The 18,444-nt window shown below is 45.9% G+C and overlaps 2 protein-coding genes across 2 annotated transcripts; one reads left to right on the top strand and one right to left on the bottom strand.

Annotated features, from left to right (window-relative positions):
• Window positions 1-924: 924 nt before the first annotated feature.
• Window positions 925-4,236, bottom strand: LOC137667339 (shugoshin 2-like). The gene is given in 6 exon segments (XM_068408057.1): window positions 925-977; window positions 980-1,146; window positions 1,959-2,053; window positions 2,659-2,721; window positions 2,984-3,159; window positions 4,095-4,236. Coding segments are annotated over 6 exon segments (696 nt in total).
• Window positions 4,237-8,540: 4,304 nt separating this feature from the next.
• C9H2orf80 (chromosome 9 C2orf80 homolog) lies at window positions 8,541-17,986 on the top strand. The gene is made up of 8 exons (XM_068408271.1): window positions 8,541-8,581; window positions 9,435-9,516; window positions 10,027-10,109; window positions 10,257-10,344; window positions 10,767-10,844; window positions 16,393-16,480; window positions 17,083-17,201; window positions 17,900-17,986. The coding sequence occupies exons 1-8, from the start codon at window positions 8,541-8,543 to the stop codon at window positions 17,984-17,986; spliced, it is 666 nt and encodes a 221-aa protein (XP_068264372.1).
• Window positions 17,987-18,444: the final 458 nt, after the last annotated feature.

Raw genomic sequence — 18,444 nt, 5'->3', positions numbered from 1 at the left:
TCTTGCTGGAGCTGCTGCTGTCCTTTGTGATACTCCGCCGAGCTGCCTGAGTGGAACTGACACATGGGAAGACATCCACACCAGAAGATGGAGTGCTTATTGCAAACAGGGTGGAATGCTTTCTCCTTTGAGTAACATGCCCTTGTGAGAGACGATCCAAGAAACGTTTTGCCATCTCATCATCCTCATATGAAAGAGGATGACTTTCCCAGGCAAGCGCTGGCAAATTGTTGGGATTTTGTTGGGTGGCGCACAAGGCCTCTGTTGGAAAGACAAAATTCATTCCTAAGACTGAGAAATGCAGCAGGCAACTGTCAGCTTTCCCCATACCACTAAAAGCCATGCCCCACACACTGCCACAAATCCAGAGCACAGAAAGCATGATTTTGTCTCTACTGGGACTCCCCAAACTTACTGTGTAACAGAATTGCTCAGCTGGCTCCCCTCAGAACAAAAAGACAGCCCAAAGCAAGATCCCTTTACCAGACCTAATATTTAGGAATGCTCATGATCTGTATGAGAGTTATTATTTATATGGCAAATTCACAAGGAGCAGCACATGTGCATCTAGGCAGATTCTGCACCTTCGGACATTTCTGAAAATCTTATGTAAGCTCAGTGTCTATTACTCAGAAAGCCCGATGAGTGATCTTGAGCTATTGCAAACATGCCAAATATCCCCACCAAAACATCCCATTCTGAGATGTACATAATTCTAGTGCTATCAGCATCACTGAGTCATGCAGTTCCTAACAGTCATTAGCAGCTGCTGGAGCGATGGTTAGGAGGTAGCTGGAGCTATGGCACTGCACTCACTCGTTTTTGAAGTCAGACACGCAAAGTCATACCAGAAGAACAGCAGAAGATGCAAATTTACCTCCAAAGATGTGAGAGTCAAGAAAAGCCTCTTGTGCTTCCATTCCTTCAGTCAGCTTCTTCCCATTCTCTTCCTGGTGGGACTGAGGATTCTCAGACGGCTGTGGTGGCAAAGTGTCTTTGGAGGCAACAGGCACAATTTCCAGGGGCTCATTAGAAGCAGGTCTCTGAACATCTAGTGAGGATGTCTGTACCGCTGTGGAGCTGCCACTTTGCTGTCCTGAATCACACAGCTTGGAAATGGGCACCCTCATTGGCATCCCTGCAGCCCTGGTGAGACAGAATAATGGCAATGGAGCATGTTCCATACTTGTGACAGGCCCCAGAATCCAGCAGAATAGCTACAGCTTTCACCTCCATCAAGAGTTGCTGAAATAAATTTTTGAAAGCTTCAAGTGCTGAAGAACACACACTGCCCAGCCAGGACAGATTTCCCATTTCTGTGCAAGCACAACTCATAAGGAAAGCACACCGCTGCGGACACAGAAGCAGGAGAAAAATACACCGAGGCAACAAGTAAGGCCTTTCAGCGCACACGTTGTGACCACAGGTCCACCTCGCTATGGAACACCAACGCGGCTGCTTGGAGGTATACGCATGAGCAGCTCCAAATGTTCCCCTGTGTTCAAAGGGGAGACTAGACAGAGGAGAAACAGGACTTCAAATATATTTTAAGAGATCCTGCTCTGACCTTCTTTCCAAAACACAAGTTTACATCATACAAGCAGATGACTATTAAGCATTTATATGTAACAAACATCAAAGCAACCAGCTATGGCACTCACTCACTCGAGGAAATCTTGCAGTGCTCACCAGCTACAAAGGAAAAACTACCTAAAAGCAACGCGCTTTCAACCGAAGGAGGGAGAAGAACCAGTTTATGCATAGGCTTGGCATTAGGACAAATAAGACAAGGAGTGGCAGCAGAAAGACACAGAGTAAAGGAAAACATCAAGCAGTGTGGTTTAGAGAAGACATCTCACGTAAAACAGACAACTGGGCACACACGTGGAACAGAAGAGGAAGTTTAGCATATAGAAATTCAGGACAAGCTTGGTGATTTCTGACATTTTAAGGCCCACCTCACAAGCTGACCATCTGCAATATCATCAGCCCAGCTATCTTCAGTCACGCTTCTCTTCTGGCCACTGGACAAGGATGCAGAACTTGTATGGAACTGGAAAGCAGAGAAATAGAAGGGTGGTTTGAAGCTCTTGCAATCCCCTGTGCAGACTCCCGCACAGGAACAGCAGAAGTTCAGTTTCATCCTGAAAAGTATGTCAAATACTGCCAGCGACCCTATCCCATTTAAAATGGCACAAATATGGAATAAATTGCAGCAGAGTCAGATTCTGTCTCCACAGGCTTAAGGATGAAGTTAAACTAGTTCAGATAATCTGAGACTAGGAAGCAGGAATATTTTCCCACCCATGAGACAGGACATATGGCAAGTGTCCTATTCCCTGTCCCAAGTTGCCATGGCAACACTTAAAAGAAATTGAAAAGAAGTCACAACCTGTCATAGCAGAAGAGCCTACTGGCCAATACAGCCAATGACCCAGAGGAAGGCAGTTTAAAACTGTAGCCTTTCCTGCAGAAGAAGTTACCCTGGAAATCATTAACACCAAGCTAAAAGTGAGGATGCAGCCAGCGCAGTTCAAGCAAGCAAAGAAAAACAGTTGAAGCATTAAACACTGAAGTGAGCAGGCAACACAAAGCAAAAGACAGAGACAAACACAGCCCCTTTCCCACAGCAGCATGCTCACATTTCCCATGGTTTACCTCAGACAGCTGGGCCATCTTAACTGCAGCCATAAGGTTTTCAAATTCTTTCAAGGTGTTACTCTATGTTGAAATAATAAAGAGAGAGAAACCATAAAGACATTAAATCAAAACATCTATTCCCAACAAGGATGCTGGTAGCCAGAGCAAGGCATGTTCTGAGGAGAACACAGCTTGGAAGAAAGTGTAAGCAAATGAATGGTGACATTTTTCATATGCAGAGAATATGGACAATGACAGCTCACTCCTCCCAAGGCTGAGATGCTAATGCTGCATACCTTGCCCGTCACCCCTCCCCATGCCAGCCACACTGTTAGTGCCATACCAGGAAGGAGAGCTTGTGCCGCAGCACAGCGTTCTGGAAGTGGCACTGCTCCATCTCCTTCTGTAAGATGGTCTTCTCCTGGGTGAGCCGCTGTACATTCGCTTTCTCTGCATTGAGGGCCAGGGCCAGTGCTTTATTGTTATGCTTTAGGGAGACTTTAATAGTGGAGGAGTTGTCTGTAATGGATAGAGAAGTATTGCACAGAATCAGCATCCAAGGTCTCATCCCTCATCATACTTCTTCCTCTTCCCAGAACAGCCTCCCTCAGTCTCAGATCTCTACAAGTCAATAGCCCCCACACAAAGCCACCAGTATAATTCCTTCCAGCAATAGAAGTCTTCAGAGAACAGCAGGAAAAGCTTTCTGTAATAACCTGCAACACTTCAGACAGACACCCTCTCCACCCTCAGCGGGTCGTGCTCAGTCAGCAAGCTACTGCTTCAATTCTTAATGAACAATGGCATGGTTCAGGTGCCGAGTTTAGAAAGATATGCTTCTGACTTTGAATAAGTCACCTATAACTCCGGGTCCTCATCTCCGTCCAAAAAGAGGGAGAAAAGCCTACTTTCCTCTGTAGTAGCCCTTGAGCAGATTTAGATCCATGTTTCCCAATTTCAAAATAAATAAAAGTAACAAGAAATATTTAACTTTTTCAAGGTAGTCCAAATTATCTCATGCACTATTGTTGCATTATTTCCCCCATAAAAACAAATGACAGTTGGGCTAGCTTCTGCACAGGATTGCATACACACTAAAACACTTTCCACACCTCTTATTTTTTCTGTTTGCACCCTGAGGACTCAGTTACCCAGACACAGCTGTCTAATGCCATCTGAGACGCTGTTGAGCAGCCTATGATGCCCCCAGCTGCTGCTCCAAAGGTTCTGGATTAAACCTGCCAGTCACAGATAGATACCTCAGACACCTTTGGGCACCTCAAGTAGCACTTGACACTCATTTGCAGAGTATTGACTAAAAACCCACAGGCAGACAAGCAGCTGTTAAATATAAGCTCTGGGTAAGAGAGTGCCACCCACCACGGCCAAAGGCACAGTTATAAGCTGGTGTAGGTGCCAGCCTCTCCACAGGCTGCAAGGCAAAATACACTCACTAATGATTTTTGTTTTGATTTTTGATGCAAGTGAGGCATTCAGCTTCGCAGTCCTCAAGGCACCGTTTTTCTTCTCCCGCATCCGCTCTCTTACACCACTCAGGCTGAAGAAGGATGTTTCGGCAGCCTCCCGAGATGCCATATCTGGAGAGAGCGACACCGAGCAGAGTATTCACCAAAGACTTACCGGCCAAGACTTCTACTCTCCCCGAGCAGCGTACCTGCGGCCTCGCCCCCCGCCCCGCTGCTGCGCTGACCCCCGCAGGGAGGAACGAGGCCTCAGGGCCGGCCGCGGACACACGACACCGCACCACACCTCGCCCCGAGCTGCTCCCGGGCGCGGCGGCCGCCGTGGGCCGTTACAGCCCCTCCACCACCTCCCTCACGCCAGCGGCCGCTCCGCGCCCGCGGGCAGCGGGATGGGCAGGCGGGCAGGTGGACCCGCTGCCTCACCTGCGTGCGGGGCGGCAGCCTTCGGCGTGGCGAGCCCCGCGGGACGGTGGGCGGCTGCCCCTCGCCACGACCGGAGAAGGAAGAAAAGGGGGAGCGGAAGCCCTGCCCGCCAGGAGACTTTTGAATGTAACCGGGCGAGCGGGCAGCCCGCCCCTCGCCCCGCCCAGCGGGATGGCGGCGGCGGGGGGCGGCTGTTCGTATCTGCCTGCTGCTCCGCCGGGTCTCGTCCCTCCTGGACCCGGCGGGCACAGACCCTCTATCCCCAGTGCCGGTTGCGGTGGGACGGGGAACGTTACTCCCCCGTCTCTGAGGGCGCGCGAGGGCCTGCGTATGCGGAGAGCGCGCGGCCGCCGCGCTCGGGGGTCAGGCCGCGCCGCCATTTTGCGCCGCCATGTCGGACTGGGCCGGGCCGGGCCGCCGTCGCTGGGGGAGAGCGGTCGGCCCTGGCGGGGAAGGGGACCCCGAGGTGCCGCCCTCAGCCGCCGCGGCCCCACCGCCCTTCTGGCCGGAAGCGCCCAACTTTGAGGCCGTGCGCGTGAGGCGCTGCGGCTGCCACCTTGCCCCGGGCGCGCAGAGCTAAAACGCTCATGAAACACCTCAGAAAAGCCCGAGGGTTGTTGGGAGGGACAGATCTCACCCAAAAGTTAGGGTTTGTTTGTCCACAAAATTCAGCACCTGGCTTGCAGCGTTCACCTGCGAAAAGGTGGCATTTTACAGTTAAAAGGAATTTCAGCCCAAGTTAGTGCATTGCTTTCCAGGCACCTTTGAATTTGTCCTCAAGAAGCTGACATTGCATGTGCAGGTGTGATATGTTAAATATTTTAAGGAAATAACATAAAGAAAAAGCAGCCAAATAGTTTGAAGAACAGCAGTTTACAGTGGAGGTGCAGAGGGAATTTGCAATACAAACAAGGCTGGTAAAAATGCTTCTACCTGCTGCCACAGGCATGTGAAAGGTAGCCTTTTGCAAGAGTCCTAAATCCTACTCCTGTTACTGTTTTATGTGGTATTTGTTAATACATTAGCTGATGAGCATTAAATAATGCAAATTATTAAATAAATGTATTCCTTCCAATTTAGTTACATAGTGGATTGACTAAACACCCTCCATACCAGGCCTGAAAATCGGACCTGCAATGGACAACGATGCTGCAGACATGCAGACCTGCCTGCTGCTTTATTTCTTGCTCTGGGGAATCTGTGACTGGCATTACATGTGCTATGGTGTGGGGAAAAGACTTAAGTATCCTTCTCTAATACGTATCCTGTGCTCTGTACATGACAAATTCCACAGTTCAAGGAGCCTAAACTTGCTCTTACTAAGTTTACTAAGTTACTTTACTAAGTTTATTAAGTACACTGGTCAGCAAATTAAATTAACAGTGGACAGCTTAAAACCAGAGACCCTTTCCCACGCAGCCCTATTTAAACAGTGGCAATCTTTGCCAGGTGATACTGCACATGTCAATTACTCAGGTTTCAAAAATTGATTGGAGAAGTTTGTGGAAGTAAAAAACAAGCAGGGACTATTAACTGCCAAGACAACACTTTTTGCTCAAGACGGTCCTGAGCTGCAAATCAGCAGAGAATGGGGAAATACTCTGAGAAAGTTTGATGCCTGCTGGCACAGCTCTGCCATCTCTTCCCCAGGCATCCACTAGTGGCTGCTATTTTTTTATTTCCCCGCGAAGAGCACAAACACAGTGTGACAACCCCCTCTCTGCCTTGCAATGATACAGAAGCATTTCTTGCTTTTGGGGAAATAGCAGGGGTCGGTTCACCCCAGGGCTAGGGTCTAGCCTCATTTCAGGGAAGTCACTTTCTCCCTCAGGGTGTCACCCTGGCCACATAATAGGAGCAGGGTTGGGTTCACAGGACTTTGGGTCAGTCCTGGTATGGCTGTGTTCTCTTTGTGAAAGTCACTTCTCACACTTGCCTGGCCATACTGGCAGATAAGCCCTGGGTAGGTGTAACTGGAGGAAAGGCAGGCAGTAGATCTGTGTTTCTCAAAGCAGAGCAAACAAGCAGCAGCTCTGCTGGAGACACAGGGTTGCCATGATGCCTACCAGGCGGATGCCCTCAGAAATCAAATCCAACTTGATTACAAGCCCCACAGCTGGAATGAAAGGTGGGGAAGTGCCAAGCTTGGGGATCCTTCTGCCGTAGAATTAATGAGAATGGTCATAAGCATCTAATGCTGCTAGGAGGGGCCATTCCCAAACTCCAGCCCTCCCTCAGTGGCTGTCCGCCTGGCTGTCCACTGCTGTGGCAAAGACACAGTAGGTGGCAGAACCATGTCCGCCACCTTTACCTCTTGCACCTGCCTAGGCACATGCGTAAAGCTTGGGCTTTGGAAAGAGAGCAGCGACGTGAAATAAGGAAGAGAAAGCACAGCACAAATACTGTAAATATCAAGTAGATTTTTTCCTGGAAAATATCTGTCTCATGATAATATATTTGATTTTATGTTTTCTTAGGCCATCACAAGCAGAGGCAACATTATGATCATGTGTCATAAACCCATTCCTATTGTTTACTAGGTAATCAGTTAATAACATGAGAAGTACATTCCCAGGGAGGGGGATGGCTCATTCCATTCAGAACTACAACCTGCAAACCTTCCTAATCTACAAAATCTAATAGCCTCTCACTGACTTGTTAGTTGTCATGATGCACTGGCTACCATCAGCAATCCTGTGCAAGATGTGCCCTGCATCCATTCCTTGGCTGTTAGAATTTCTCCTAATACTGTAAGCGAAAACATAACACTGATGAAAGAACAAGTAACAGGATCCTTGCTATATGCCATAAACACTGCAAATGGAACCCCAGATGGGCTCTTGGGAGGTATCAGGTCTAGTTTTTCACTGTTCCATGTGGTGGAATGCTGGAACAGTGGAAGCTGATAGCTTCTTTTACAAGAAATTAGATCCATCAGAAAACCCGGTAAATAGTCTCTGCCTCCCTTGTTAGCAAGTCTTCTATGTTTCCAACTAGCCACTCAGCAGTGAAACTCAATGCCTAGAAGTGTAAAATGATCATATATAACTTGAAACTGATAGTTCAACCTGAAGATGCAGGTTTAACCTCTGTGTTTTTGTTTTTGTTTTAATTTCTCTCAACTCAGCAGCGTTGTTTCCAAGCAACAGGAAAAAGCTGCAGTCCTGCGTGGAGCCATAGCTTAATTTCCCTGGCACACAAACTGAGTGGCAGAGGCAAGAAAGGAACAGCAACATCAAGAGGGAATTCCTCCTCATAGATACCTGAAGTCAGAGAGGCTCCAAACCCAGATCCTGTGGCCTATTCCAAGAGTTAATACAGGTAGTGTGTGATTTCTTGTGTACATGTATGAGAGAGAGAATAGGGGAACAATATCCAGTAACACAGAGAGCTTACTTGGTATGTCATTACTTTGTATATTATGGAGTAGAGGAGTGAAGCATGCGCTTTGATATTACAATAAATGGATGGGCCAGGAGCTGGCTTCTCTCTTTGCTGTGTCAGGCCAGCTGTTATCTCTTCCAGCCTGTCCTCTTCCTAGTCCATCCCCTCTTTGTACTATATAGATCTGATTAATACACAGTGGGGAGGGCAAGCCATGTGCTGAGAAACTCAGAAGTGGCAGCAGGTCAATAGATTGCATTATATGAGACAATATACATCACTGTGATGGAGATGCAAGCAACCTGCAAGCTGACGCTCAAGACTGATGCTCATCTTAAATGGGCTTAAATGCCCATTTTCCATTACCAGACTCCTTACCCTCACTTTCAGTACTGTGCATGTTGTCTTCTCTCTCTTGACCAGATTTTTCTCAGCTTCTATTGTAATCCTAGCTAGGAAATGGGTTTGGCCAGATTTTTGTAGGTGGTCTCCAAGTTTCTCATACCTTTATCTGTGATTCAGATTTGCTCACTGACAGAGATATTTGGTAGGATGTACTCTCCTCTCTCCTAGATCCCATTAAGCCTGTGTTACAGTGACAGCTAGAGTATGGAAAGAAAACGCCTGAAGAAAGAGATTGAAAAACTCCTGTAAGTAGTAACTGCCCACCACTGCCTTCATTGCATTTGAGATGGACTTGTTTTCATTGCAAAGGGTTGTATGACCTAGCTGGATGACAACTGTAAAACCTTAGTCTTCTCTTGCTGGAAAATATGAACATACTTCCTTTGAGATGCTCTTCATTTTCTTACATGCAGTCTGGCAGTGTGAGACCTGACTACATATGTGACAGAGATGGCACAGTCCAGAACTTGCTCTATGTCAGTGGGAGTGACCAGGGCAGTGCAGAGTTCTTCCCTTGCCATGCGGCCAGTGCAGCTGCTGTCTGTAAGGGGTCTCCTAGTTCATGCAGGAGCATCTCATGCTCTTTGGTGCAAGAGTGCCCAGCAGATAACTCCTAGGGGATGTAAGCAGTGTTGCCTCTATTACATAGAAGTCGTGTGCCCATCTTCCCTAGGATTGCTTGCATGGATCAGTAGTACTTAGTCTGAGGAAAGATTGCAGATTCAGGCCTCCTCTGAATGAGAAGAGCAGGCACCAGTGAAGCATCTCTTTCAGTCTCTTGACTGTACAGTTGAAATCCTCCTGTGAGTCCCCAGACTTTAAATACTTGATTCACATTTGTACTTCTTCCTATATTTTGGGGCCTTTTGGGAGTAGAGCAGTGTGGTTTGAGGGAAGCTAAGATTAGCAGTGATGCAGAGAACTAACAGCTTTCCTACTTAGGAAGTGTCTCTGAGAAATCCTGCAGCAGTTTCCTCACCCTGAATCACAGCAAATTTAGCCCCGCTCTTGCACTCACTTTAGACTCATCTATTACATTTCTTATGCACTCGATTGCTTAAAACCAGTGGTAATTTGGAGTTATTTTCTTGCTTTAAGGGGAGATTATGTTGGCATCAGGCTACGAGAAAATGAATTTGACCCAAGAGGACAAAGGCAGCCTACCTTTCTAGATGACATGGTAATCACCAGACTTCTTACTTCCTATCCTCTTTAACTGCAGGGCTACTGAGAACTCTGAAGGATGGCTGTTTGGTACAGCTGAATAACCTGTTCCTACAATGATCAATAAAAGCCCATTACTGAAATGAGTATCTAAAGAGACTGGCTGTGAATAGCATCCAGGTGTAATGTATCCAGGATAATTCAAGTTTTTGCTGATTTTTCAGCAAGACAAAGCTCATCCACAGAGGACATTTGATAAAGTTCAAGTCAACTAACCAAAGGGAATTCTTCACAAACTAAAGCTGTTTGTGCATAACAAAATATCTTTCAGCTAATCTGAGAAAGTCTTCCTGGGTGTGTTTTAAACTGCTCAAGCAAGTGTCTTACAACTGGTGAGGTACCCAGTGTAGTTGAGACAATACCGGGCTCCAGCTCACGTTTCCCTGCATTTCTCTGGTCTTCCTGTTGTCCCTCAGTCAAGCAATTACAGTAAAACAAAGCATATAAGGCTATTCTGTATTTCCAGGTCCATTACAACTTAGCCTTCAGTGTTGCTTTGCTGTGGCTGAGTGACTTGGACGCTCAGACTGCACTGACAAGAGAGAAAATGTGAGTATTGCAAAGCTAAGGCCCTGCTGTTGCAGTGGGTTACACCAGTGTGAAAATGGAGTAAAAGCAGCAGTGAATCGAGCCCAGGACTACTTTTTGCATTTATAACACCAGGCTAATAATCTTCTTGTTCAAAACACTATACAGGAATTTTGCAGCTCGCAACCGATACATATATCCCAACCGAACTGAGAGAGAGGCTATGATATTATCTTCATATGCTGGAATATTAATGGTAAGAGGGCAAGAAAGCAGTATCTTTTGCTCTATGGCACCTGTCTAGAAACATTCCCTGTACCCTCGATGTCTTTGTTCATTGAAAGCACAGTATACAGACAGTGCAAATATTACAAATCCATCTCATTTTTATCAAGTAGCCATTAAGTTTTGCTCAGCCCTAGAAAACAAAATGGGCAGTTTCAGTAGGTGGTCCTATGCATGTGTATAGGTTACTTATCTCACCCAAGTGCAAAATGGTGAGCAAGTTTCAGATCCAGATCTCAATAGATTTGTACTAGCAGCATGAAACAATACTAGGAGTTCACGTGAAAGCTATTTCACAGATTAGAGGAGGGGGATATGAGCTGAATTTCATACATTTACTTTAAAGAAGACTACTTCTGAGAGCTGAACCCCTCTCTTTACCCGTCTTCACAGAACAGCATTCCTATTGAAGAGATCTTTGAGATTTACAGCATGAGGCCCTCAGCAACACACTGGCAGAGCTCTGCAAAGGTGAGCGATTAACTGTTAGTTTTTCAGCATTTCTGATAGGGGTCTGAGTGAAGATCTCTCTTACCTGTAGTGGCTTGGTCCAGCACGTAGTGCAATGGGCTGTCATTATAGGAACATGGTCCACACGTGGATATTTATCTTCTTGCTCAGAGTAAACACTGTTGAACTATTCCCTGCTCACATCTGCCATTATGGCTTGGAGCCTTGTGGTGGCCTTTCAGCATCATAAGAAGGTGTAAATCCTCCATGTGCAGTTGTAGTTATCTATGGGGTACTCCATTCCTGCTGCTAGTCTTGAGGATGTGTGTCAAAGCTGCAGAGTGTGGCACATTTCTTAATTGCTTGCAGATCATATTGTGTGGGAGTCTATTACAGCTACTGCTAATTCCAGCTCTCCCATACTAATAAAGGAAGGGACTTCATTCTATGGAAAGCAGTCACTACTGTTAGAGCAGCTGTGGTTGACAGCTGGCAACATCCTACAATAAACTCATGTATCTCCTTGTTACAGCAGAATATAAGCATTCAGATAGCATTCAAGACCACAGGCTAGGTACAACAGTGTGAATTTTATCTGAAGTTAGCGCTTTCCTTTGTGATTGTCATCTGGCTGCCAAAGATGTACTTTCTTTGTGCCCCGTCTTCTTCCCCAGTGCACTCAGGTTTCAAACCACAAATCATCAGGGGACAATACCTAACCTTTGCTAGCTCCTGGCCTCTGGTGCTGCCTTGCACTGCTTGAGGAGCAAAGGTGCTTTGCTGGGCAGTATACCCTGTAAGCAGTTGTATAAACAAGTAAAACTCCCTGCACAGCCCTCCTCTTTGCTATACTTCTTCTGCCCTCCTCTTTTGTACAGACTCTGCAGATCCTTCGTTGTCTCCTTGACTCATACTTATTCCCTTGTAAGTTGATAAATCTTCCAGCTAAGAAAGTGTGGTGTAGGTCTGAGATAAGGCATTTCTCAGAGGAACCAAAGATGTGAAATTTGATTAGAGACCTTTAACCCTGCAAGACAGAGACTTCCTTCCATACCTCGATGTTTTTTTTCGGAAGCTATTGTACGTTGTGTAGCAGAGTGTGCCAACACTGCAGGTCTTAATCTGGGGTCATGTTTAGGCAGGTTCATATAATCAGTGCTACATTTACAGAAGCCAGCTCTCAGAAGGGCACTCAGACTCTTGCATAGGCATTACATGACACTGTCAAGGGAATTCAGTATCTACATCCTAGGAATCCTTCCTGGATCCCAGTAAAGGGGCAGTGCCTCAGAGATGGCACTTGTCTCTAGAGTCTGGAAGTACCCTTGTGCCAAATCATACAGTAGTAACAGAAAACTTGCACAAGGTTTTACAATTCAATTATTGCTGAGAGAAGAGGTAACATTACCCTGATTTGCAGATTAGATTAGACTGACTGAGTTTGGCCAAGTCATTTAATCTCTGTCCTAGTCAATCTGTGGCACAGTCTGGGTCATTATTTGCAGTTGAAAGCCTCCAGAGAGAAGGCGGCTATGTTTCCTTGGGCACAGTGCTCTGACAACATGGCCTGCTGTTAGACTGTACACCAGAGCTGTTTGGGCCTAGTCAGCTCTCAAGACAGGCAGCAGAGTGTGTGCCTCCTGCTTCCCTTCATCTGAGATTTCTAAGAGTGTATTTACATAAGCAAAGGAATGCCATACTGTTTAAGACCTTCCAGACAAGTCACATCCCCACTTTTTGGAAATGAAACCTCCATGTGGAATGATCCATCAGATCTTAGAAAGCTTGTAAGACCTGAGCAGTTTTAGACGTCAAGACAATTTCTGCATCCCCAGTTCAAATACCTTTCTATTTATATTTGACATAAATTTCAGGGTTTACTGTGTTCATGCAAGTTCACACGTGGGTGCTGTGTTAGGCATAACTGGCAGAGTGTAGGCAGCAAGGGCTGCAGTGGTGACTTGTATGGGAGGAGACCATGAACTGCCCTATGCCAGTCAACTCAGAAACCTGTGTAAGCATCCAGGCACGAGCCAAAACTTCAGCCAGAGGAGCACATGGCACCTCTACTCAAACATATTTAAGAAAGATCAACAGCTACTATGGAAGGAAACATGAGGACACATGTAAGGAGACATGTGGGGTGACTGTTGAGAGACATGCTCTTGGAAGGAGGCATTCCCTCCATGCCATGGCCTACAGGGACAGAAGCACAGCGGACAAGTAAATAGTACAGAGAAATGCCAGAGAGAAACCATTCACACACAAGCCCAACCTCCTTTGCCACCTATCACCTCGTAGAAGGAATTGGAGCAGACTGAATGTAACAATGAAAACATAAGGTAGGTTGAGACTAGGGAGGAGAGGCGCTTACCATATTTAGCCTCTAGAATTTGACCTCTTGATGCTTCCCTCATTACACCACCACTGAGATCAGAAACCTCTAGCACCATAAGGACTACTTGTAAAATCCCTGCTCCATCTTTTTAATCTAGAAAGTCACCCATTGCATACTAGAATATTTGAATGATGTGCTCCTGGGTTTAGAGGTTTATGAAGGCTTTTTATTGGCATGCCTCTTTCTGTCTTAAATGCCTGGCTGACCAGACTTCATGGTTCCTTCCTGGCCTGCACACTGGCGTGGGACTTTGCCAACCCAAGCAAACAAAGTGCCAGTGCAGGGAAAGCAGAGACATGTAAAAGCTCTCTGTCTTCAGTAGCTGACTTCAGGGAGATGGTTTTGTTCTTCAAAGGACAGAAGCAGCTTGTTTGGCTCTGTTGTGCTGTTCTTCAGTTGGACCTCTGCTGAAAATTATCCCCAGGCTACCAGAAAAAGAAATGGTGTATTTCATCTGTGCAAAACTGGATGCAGCAGACAAATGTAACTGAGCGACCAGATGGATACTAAAAAAAAAAAAAAAAAAGGCCTTCAGTAAACAAAAATGAGATACTTACTCCAGCTTTACTGATCAGATCTCATCTTGGCCCTGCAGAGATTTCACCAGTTAAAACTCTTCAATCCTATCCTGCCCTGACAGTAATACCTACACTTAGACCCAGTCTTAAAGTGGTATCCCATTCCTTGCTAGTATCACACACCTTGCAGAATCTACCCCACGCTTTTTGACGTCTTCTGCCCTTTAGGTTTCAGAGAGTCCACCAAAGAAGAGGTACCAGTTCAGTGGTACCAGTGACTCCTAGCTTTGGCCATAGCAATGGTAAGCTCTTGGCTCCTTCTCCCACCAGCCTACTGCCTAGACTGGTGTGCTATGAGCAATAAAGTGGAAGGAATCTCCCACTGCATAAAAGCATAATACATTTGTATGCTATATCTGTGCCTTTTAAAAAATGTTACATTTTAAACTTAAGTCATTTACCCCTTTTGCTCCATTAGTAATAGCAAACTAGCTCCAGCCTTCTCTCTTTGAACAGAGCAAAAAGCTGAACTATTCACCTCCTCCTCTACCTTAGAGTGCTCCAGGGAGAGGCAAGAAAAGGGCAGTCCAACTGCTCACAACCACACTAAGATGTAACCCAGCTCCTGGGCCTTTGGCATAGTGCTTTACAGATGAGCATTCCCACCAGTGTGCTCTAATTACCACTAATATGGAGTGGGCAAGGAGGCTGTGAAGGTCTGAGGAGATACAGCCTGATTCACAAGGGCCTTGCCTATGTTCAGAGCAAGTTTCTCTAGCAGCGTATCTTTAGTCATATAAGTGTAATTGCCCTTTAAAAAATAGGGGAGGTATTATAATCTTTAATTCATTACTCAAGTCACAAGAAAGTATTCTGTATGGCCCAGCTGTTTTAACAAAAGAGCATTTATGCTGGAATATATAGATTTTATTTTCAGTAACACAGGCTTTATTGATGTTTCCCAAGCAACCACTAAAAGTTGCTGTGGAATTGTAATCAGACTATAATAGATGATTCACATGTAATTCACAGTGCTTCTGGTACATTTAATTTTTTTTTTGGTTACTTCAGGCATGCTTAGCCGTAATATTAATGATGGACTGCCACCCGGTGTCCAGAAAGGGCTAGAGCTCACTCCAGCTTACAGTTACATGCATCAGAACAGCCTTGGCCATAGCCTCTCTTAGTTGAATTTTCCCATGTCAAGAACCAGAAATGCCACTAGATGCCATGAAAGGGTATTTCACGTGTTAGTTCGAAGGAGGGATCTTCCCCTCTGCTCTTGAGATAAGTGAGTTGATCAGCTCTCCCTTCTTTTGCTGTGAACATTACACTGTATATTTTTACTCTCATGCTTCTTATGGGCAGGAATCCTTTTCTCTAGGAATTTCCAACCCAGGATATTTTTAGAAGTCTCCGTTTTGATTGTACACCATATACTGCAGAGGAGTGATGTTTTCTTGGAAGTTTTCCAGCTACTCATGCTGTTTCCCATGGTGGGGTTTTTTTTGGGGGGGGGGGGGGGGGGGTAGCATTTTTTTAGCTTTGATTGATATTCTGATGTTATGCAAGCAGAGACAAAGAAAGAACAGAAAGAGTCTTTCTGTTCATCTCGTATTACTGTGCACTTGCCTAGATCCTGTCCCTACCGGAGTCAGGGGTACTTCCTTGATGGTCATGAGGTAGCAAAGTTACAAAATTTTCTGAAGAGGAAGATAAGCCAGGATCTGTTGTTGTTGTTTGTTACTGTTATTGTTATTGTTACCAGGATCTCCAGTTTCTATTTCAGCCAACAACACTGCTTAATTTTAATCATGGGCTTAAGATCATTCCCACTCTATGAGAAAGGAACGAAAGTGCTTTGCTGAATTTGGAAACTAAGGGTAATTTATTTTGCAAAGCCCTAATTAAAGAGGTTAAATCTACTGGTTTATTAACAGTAACTCTTGGAGCACGGTTTATGCCTCCTTAAGAGTCCTAGACTCAAAGAGCTGGAATCCAGCCCATCTAAAAATTCAGTTTATGTGGATCTCAGGTTTGGTTATCACCTTTTACCCCCACCCCCCATTTCCCATCAAAGTAAAATGGTAGAGATTCCAGTTATCCTCCCATCACATTTGAAGCCTTGGCTTAGGTCTCCTTGAAAATCAAGCACTAGCTTTACCAAGATATGTAGAAACTTAGGGAGCCTAAGTCACATCCTGGTGAGATTTAGGATCCAGAAGATTTCTGATTCATGAGAAGGGACATCCTAGCCTGAGATGGACATAGCGGTTGCTATCCTGACTGTCTGCCGCATTGTCCAGACGTTTCAGGAGCTGCCATGTGAACAGCTGAGCGGCCGCAGGCTGCCCACCAGGATGTTATGGCAGACCACTATCACTAGGCTGCGCCAGTACATACAGGGCTGTATAATGCAGCAGTTCAGTTACTGTGTGAACAACTGAAATGTCTGAGCAGCAGGGATGGGCACTTCAAGAAGCTGGGTGGGCCAAGCAGCAGGACAAAACCTGCCAGCAAAGCTGTGCTCATTTATCCATCAGGGCCTCTGAAGCAGTTGTCTTACTTTCCACTGACCACAAAAGAGTATGCCCACTTGGCTTGGCACGTAGTTTCTGCAGACATACTAATCTGTGAATTGTTATCCTTCCAGGACCAGTGGCTTCAGCCTTTCAAGCTCTCCCTGCATCCATTTGCCATGCTGACTGCCCCTGAAGCTGCAGATTATGCCTGGAAGCAAAGTGAGCACATTTCACCCCAACTCCCACAAGGCCAGGGCAGGGGGACATGGGGCAGCAGCACCTGGCCCAGCAGAGCCACCAAGTTACAGCCTGCTGAGCTCCAACAGCTGCACATGGAAAGGATAGTTCTTTGGTCTATCCACAGACCAACCTTAGTCTGTGCCTGTTCTCTTGCAGGGGGGAGGTACAGGCATTTTTCTCATTGTAGCCTAGAAATAGTGTCTAGATCAGGCTCCTGAAGTTCATGACAATTGCAAAAGGAGCGTTTTCCTCAAGTTGAGCTAAACAGCAAGATTACACGTTTCTAGTAGGATCAGCCTTCATGTCTGACTTGTTTGTTCTTAAGCTTGGGCTAATACTAGGACTTCTGCAAAGGTCAGTTATGGTATTGGCCAGTGAAAGAGCTGCCACCACCTCCCTCCCCTGCTTCTTCTCCAAGTGCAGCAAAAATGAGAGTAACTTCAGGGGCGTTAGAGAATCTGAAGCTGGGACCCCTTACCTCCAACCATGTATTGGAACTGATCTCATACAGTAGATCTGTAAACCAGCCTGGTGGCACTCAGTAAGCCCAACATGATATGAGGCTCTTTCTCCCTCCCAAGGCATCAAGTACCAGACAGCTGCAGCATATCAAAAGACCAACCCTTGTTCAGCAAGGAGAGCTAAAAAGGACAGCAAGCAACTGGACTCACTGACCAGAAGAAAGCAACAGGTTGAAAAAGTAGGTCTGAAGAATTCACACAAGCCAGTAAAACTGTTTTTGCAACACTACCGCTGAATGTCATAGATAGAGTGGCATCTCAGGCCACCCAGGGCCCACAAAGCATTTCTTGTCTGCCCTTCTCAGCACTCTTTAGCATGAGATGTTTCATAGTAGCACTAATTTATAATATAGCATCAATTGTAAATGGAACTTCATGGCAACGGTATCATACCTTGGCAGGAGGTGTCACTCATGAGCTGGAAAGTCAACTCCAGTAATATTCAACATACACGTGGAAGGCACTCTTCTGGCTAATATCCCTGCAAAACACATTCACTACTATCACTTTTAGGTTAAAAAAAAAAAACAAAACAGTTTAAGACATTTTTAAAAAAATTAACAAAAACCTGACTCCATAAAGAGCCCAGTAATGTCAGATTAGCCTAGCGTGTACATGAATTAGGCTCTGACTTTCTATTTGTCCATGATTTGCTAAATCCTATTGTTTGCTGCAGCTCCTCTGAGCAGGAGAGCTAAGAAACATTCCAGCAGCATGGATTTGACCAAGTAAAGGGGCTCCCCCACAGCCCTGAGTTCAATGTGCATCACATGTCACACAGCAGGAGGGAAGCTGATCTGCCGTGCAGTTCCCGTCTCTCCCGGTAGATTCAGCCCTGCATGCTGTGCTTGCACTTATTAACATTTGAATCCTGCAGGGAGCTACAAAAGCAAAACAAGGAATCTCTCCAGAGAAGTCTGGAACACATTCAAAAGCAAAGAATGCAAAGGAAGCAAAGACATAACAAAGCCCCAGAGGTCATGTACCTCACTTAGCTGTAGGTGAGCTAACTCATGTCTTCTACCTTAGCTTCGGTAATACATTTGTGACTTGTGTTTTCAGGGTTTTTTTGTTTTTAAACCTTAGCAGTCATTCCTTCCTTCTCACCCCTCATATCTTGTATCCAAGACTCTGACATTCACTCCTCTTCCCTTAGCCACCTCTCTCCTGCTTCCCTGCCAGTGTGTTGGGAACTTACATTTTCCCAGTGCATCCCTACTGCTTCTCAACCCACCATGCTACTTTCACAGAGCCAAAGAGAGGATGCAGCACTTCAGAGGCAGCAACTACACACTTTCCCTTCTCCACAGTGCTGTGCAACTCCCACACATGATCCAGAGTGGGGCAGGAATGAGCTTCCCTGCATGTGACCATTCTGGGGTACTTCCACGGTTTCTAAACCATCATTAACCCTTGTGTCCC

Source organism: Nyctibius grandis, chromosome 9 (assembly GCF_013368605.1).
Source record: "Nyctibius grandis isolate bNycGra1 chromosome 9, bNycGra1.pri, whole genome shotgun sequence".
Lineage (NCBI taxonomy): Eukaryota > Metazoa > Chordata > Aves > Nyctibiiformes > Nyctibiidae > Nyctibius > Nyctibius grandis.
Note: the sequence above shows the minus strand (reverse complement) of the source record. Positions and strands in the feature narration are given on the sequence as shown.

Bases quoted from the DNA above. Each gene is read 5' to 3' on its own strand.
- C9H2orf80 (XM_068408271.1), top strand. From the start codon at position 8,541: ATGGAAAGAAAACGCCTGAAGAAAGAGATTGAAAAACTCCT. The intron at 8,582-9,434 runs GTAAGTAGTAAC...TCTTGCTTTAAG, and splicing joins AAAGAGATTGAAAAACTCCT to GGGAGATTATGTTGGCATCA. The intron at 9,517-10,026 runs GTAATCACCAGA...CTGTATTTCCAG, and splicing joins CTACCTTTCTAGATGACATG to GTCCATTACAACTTAGCCTT.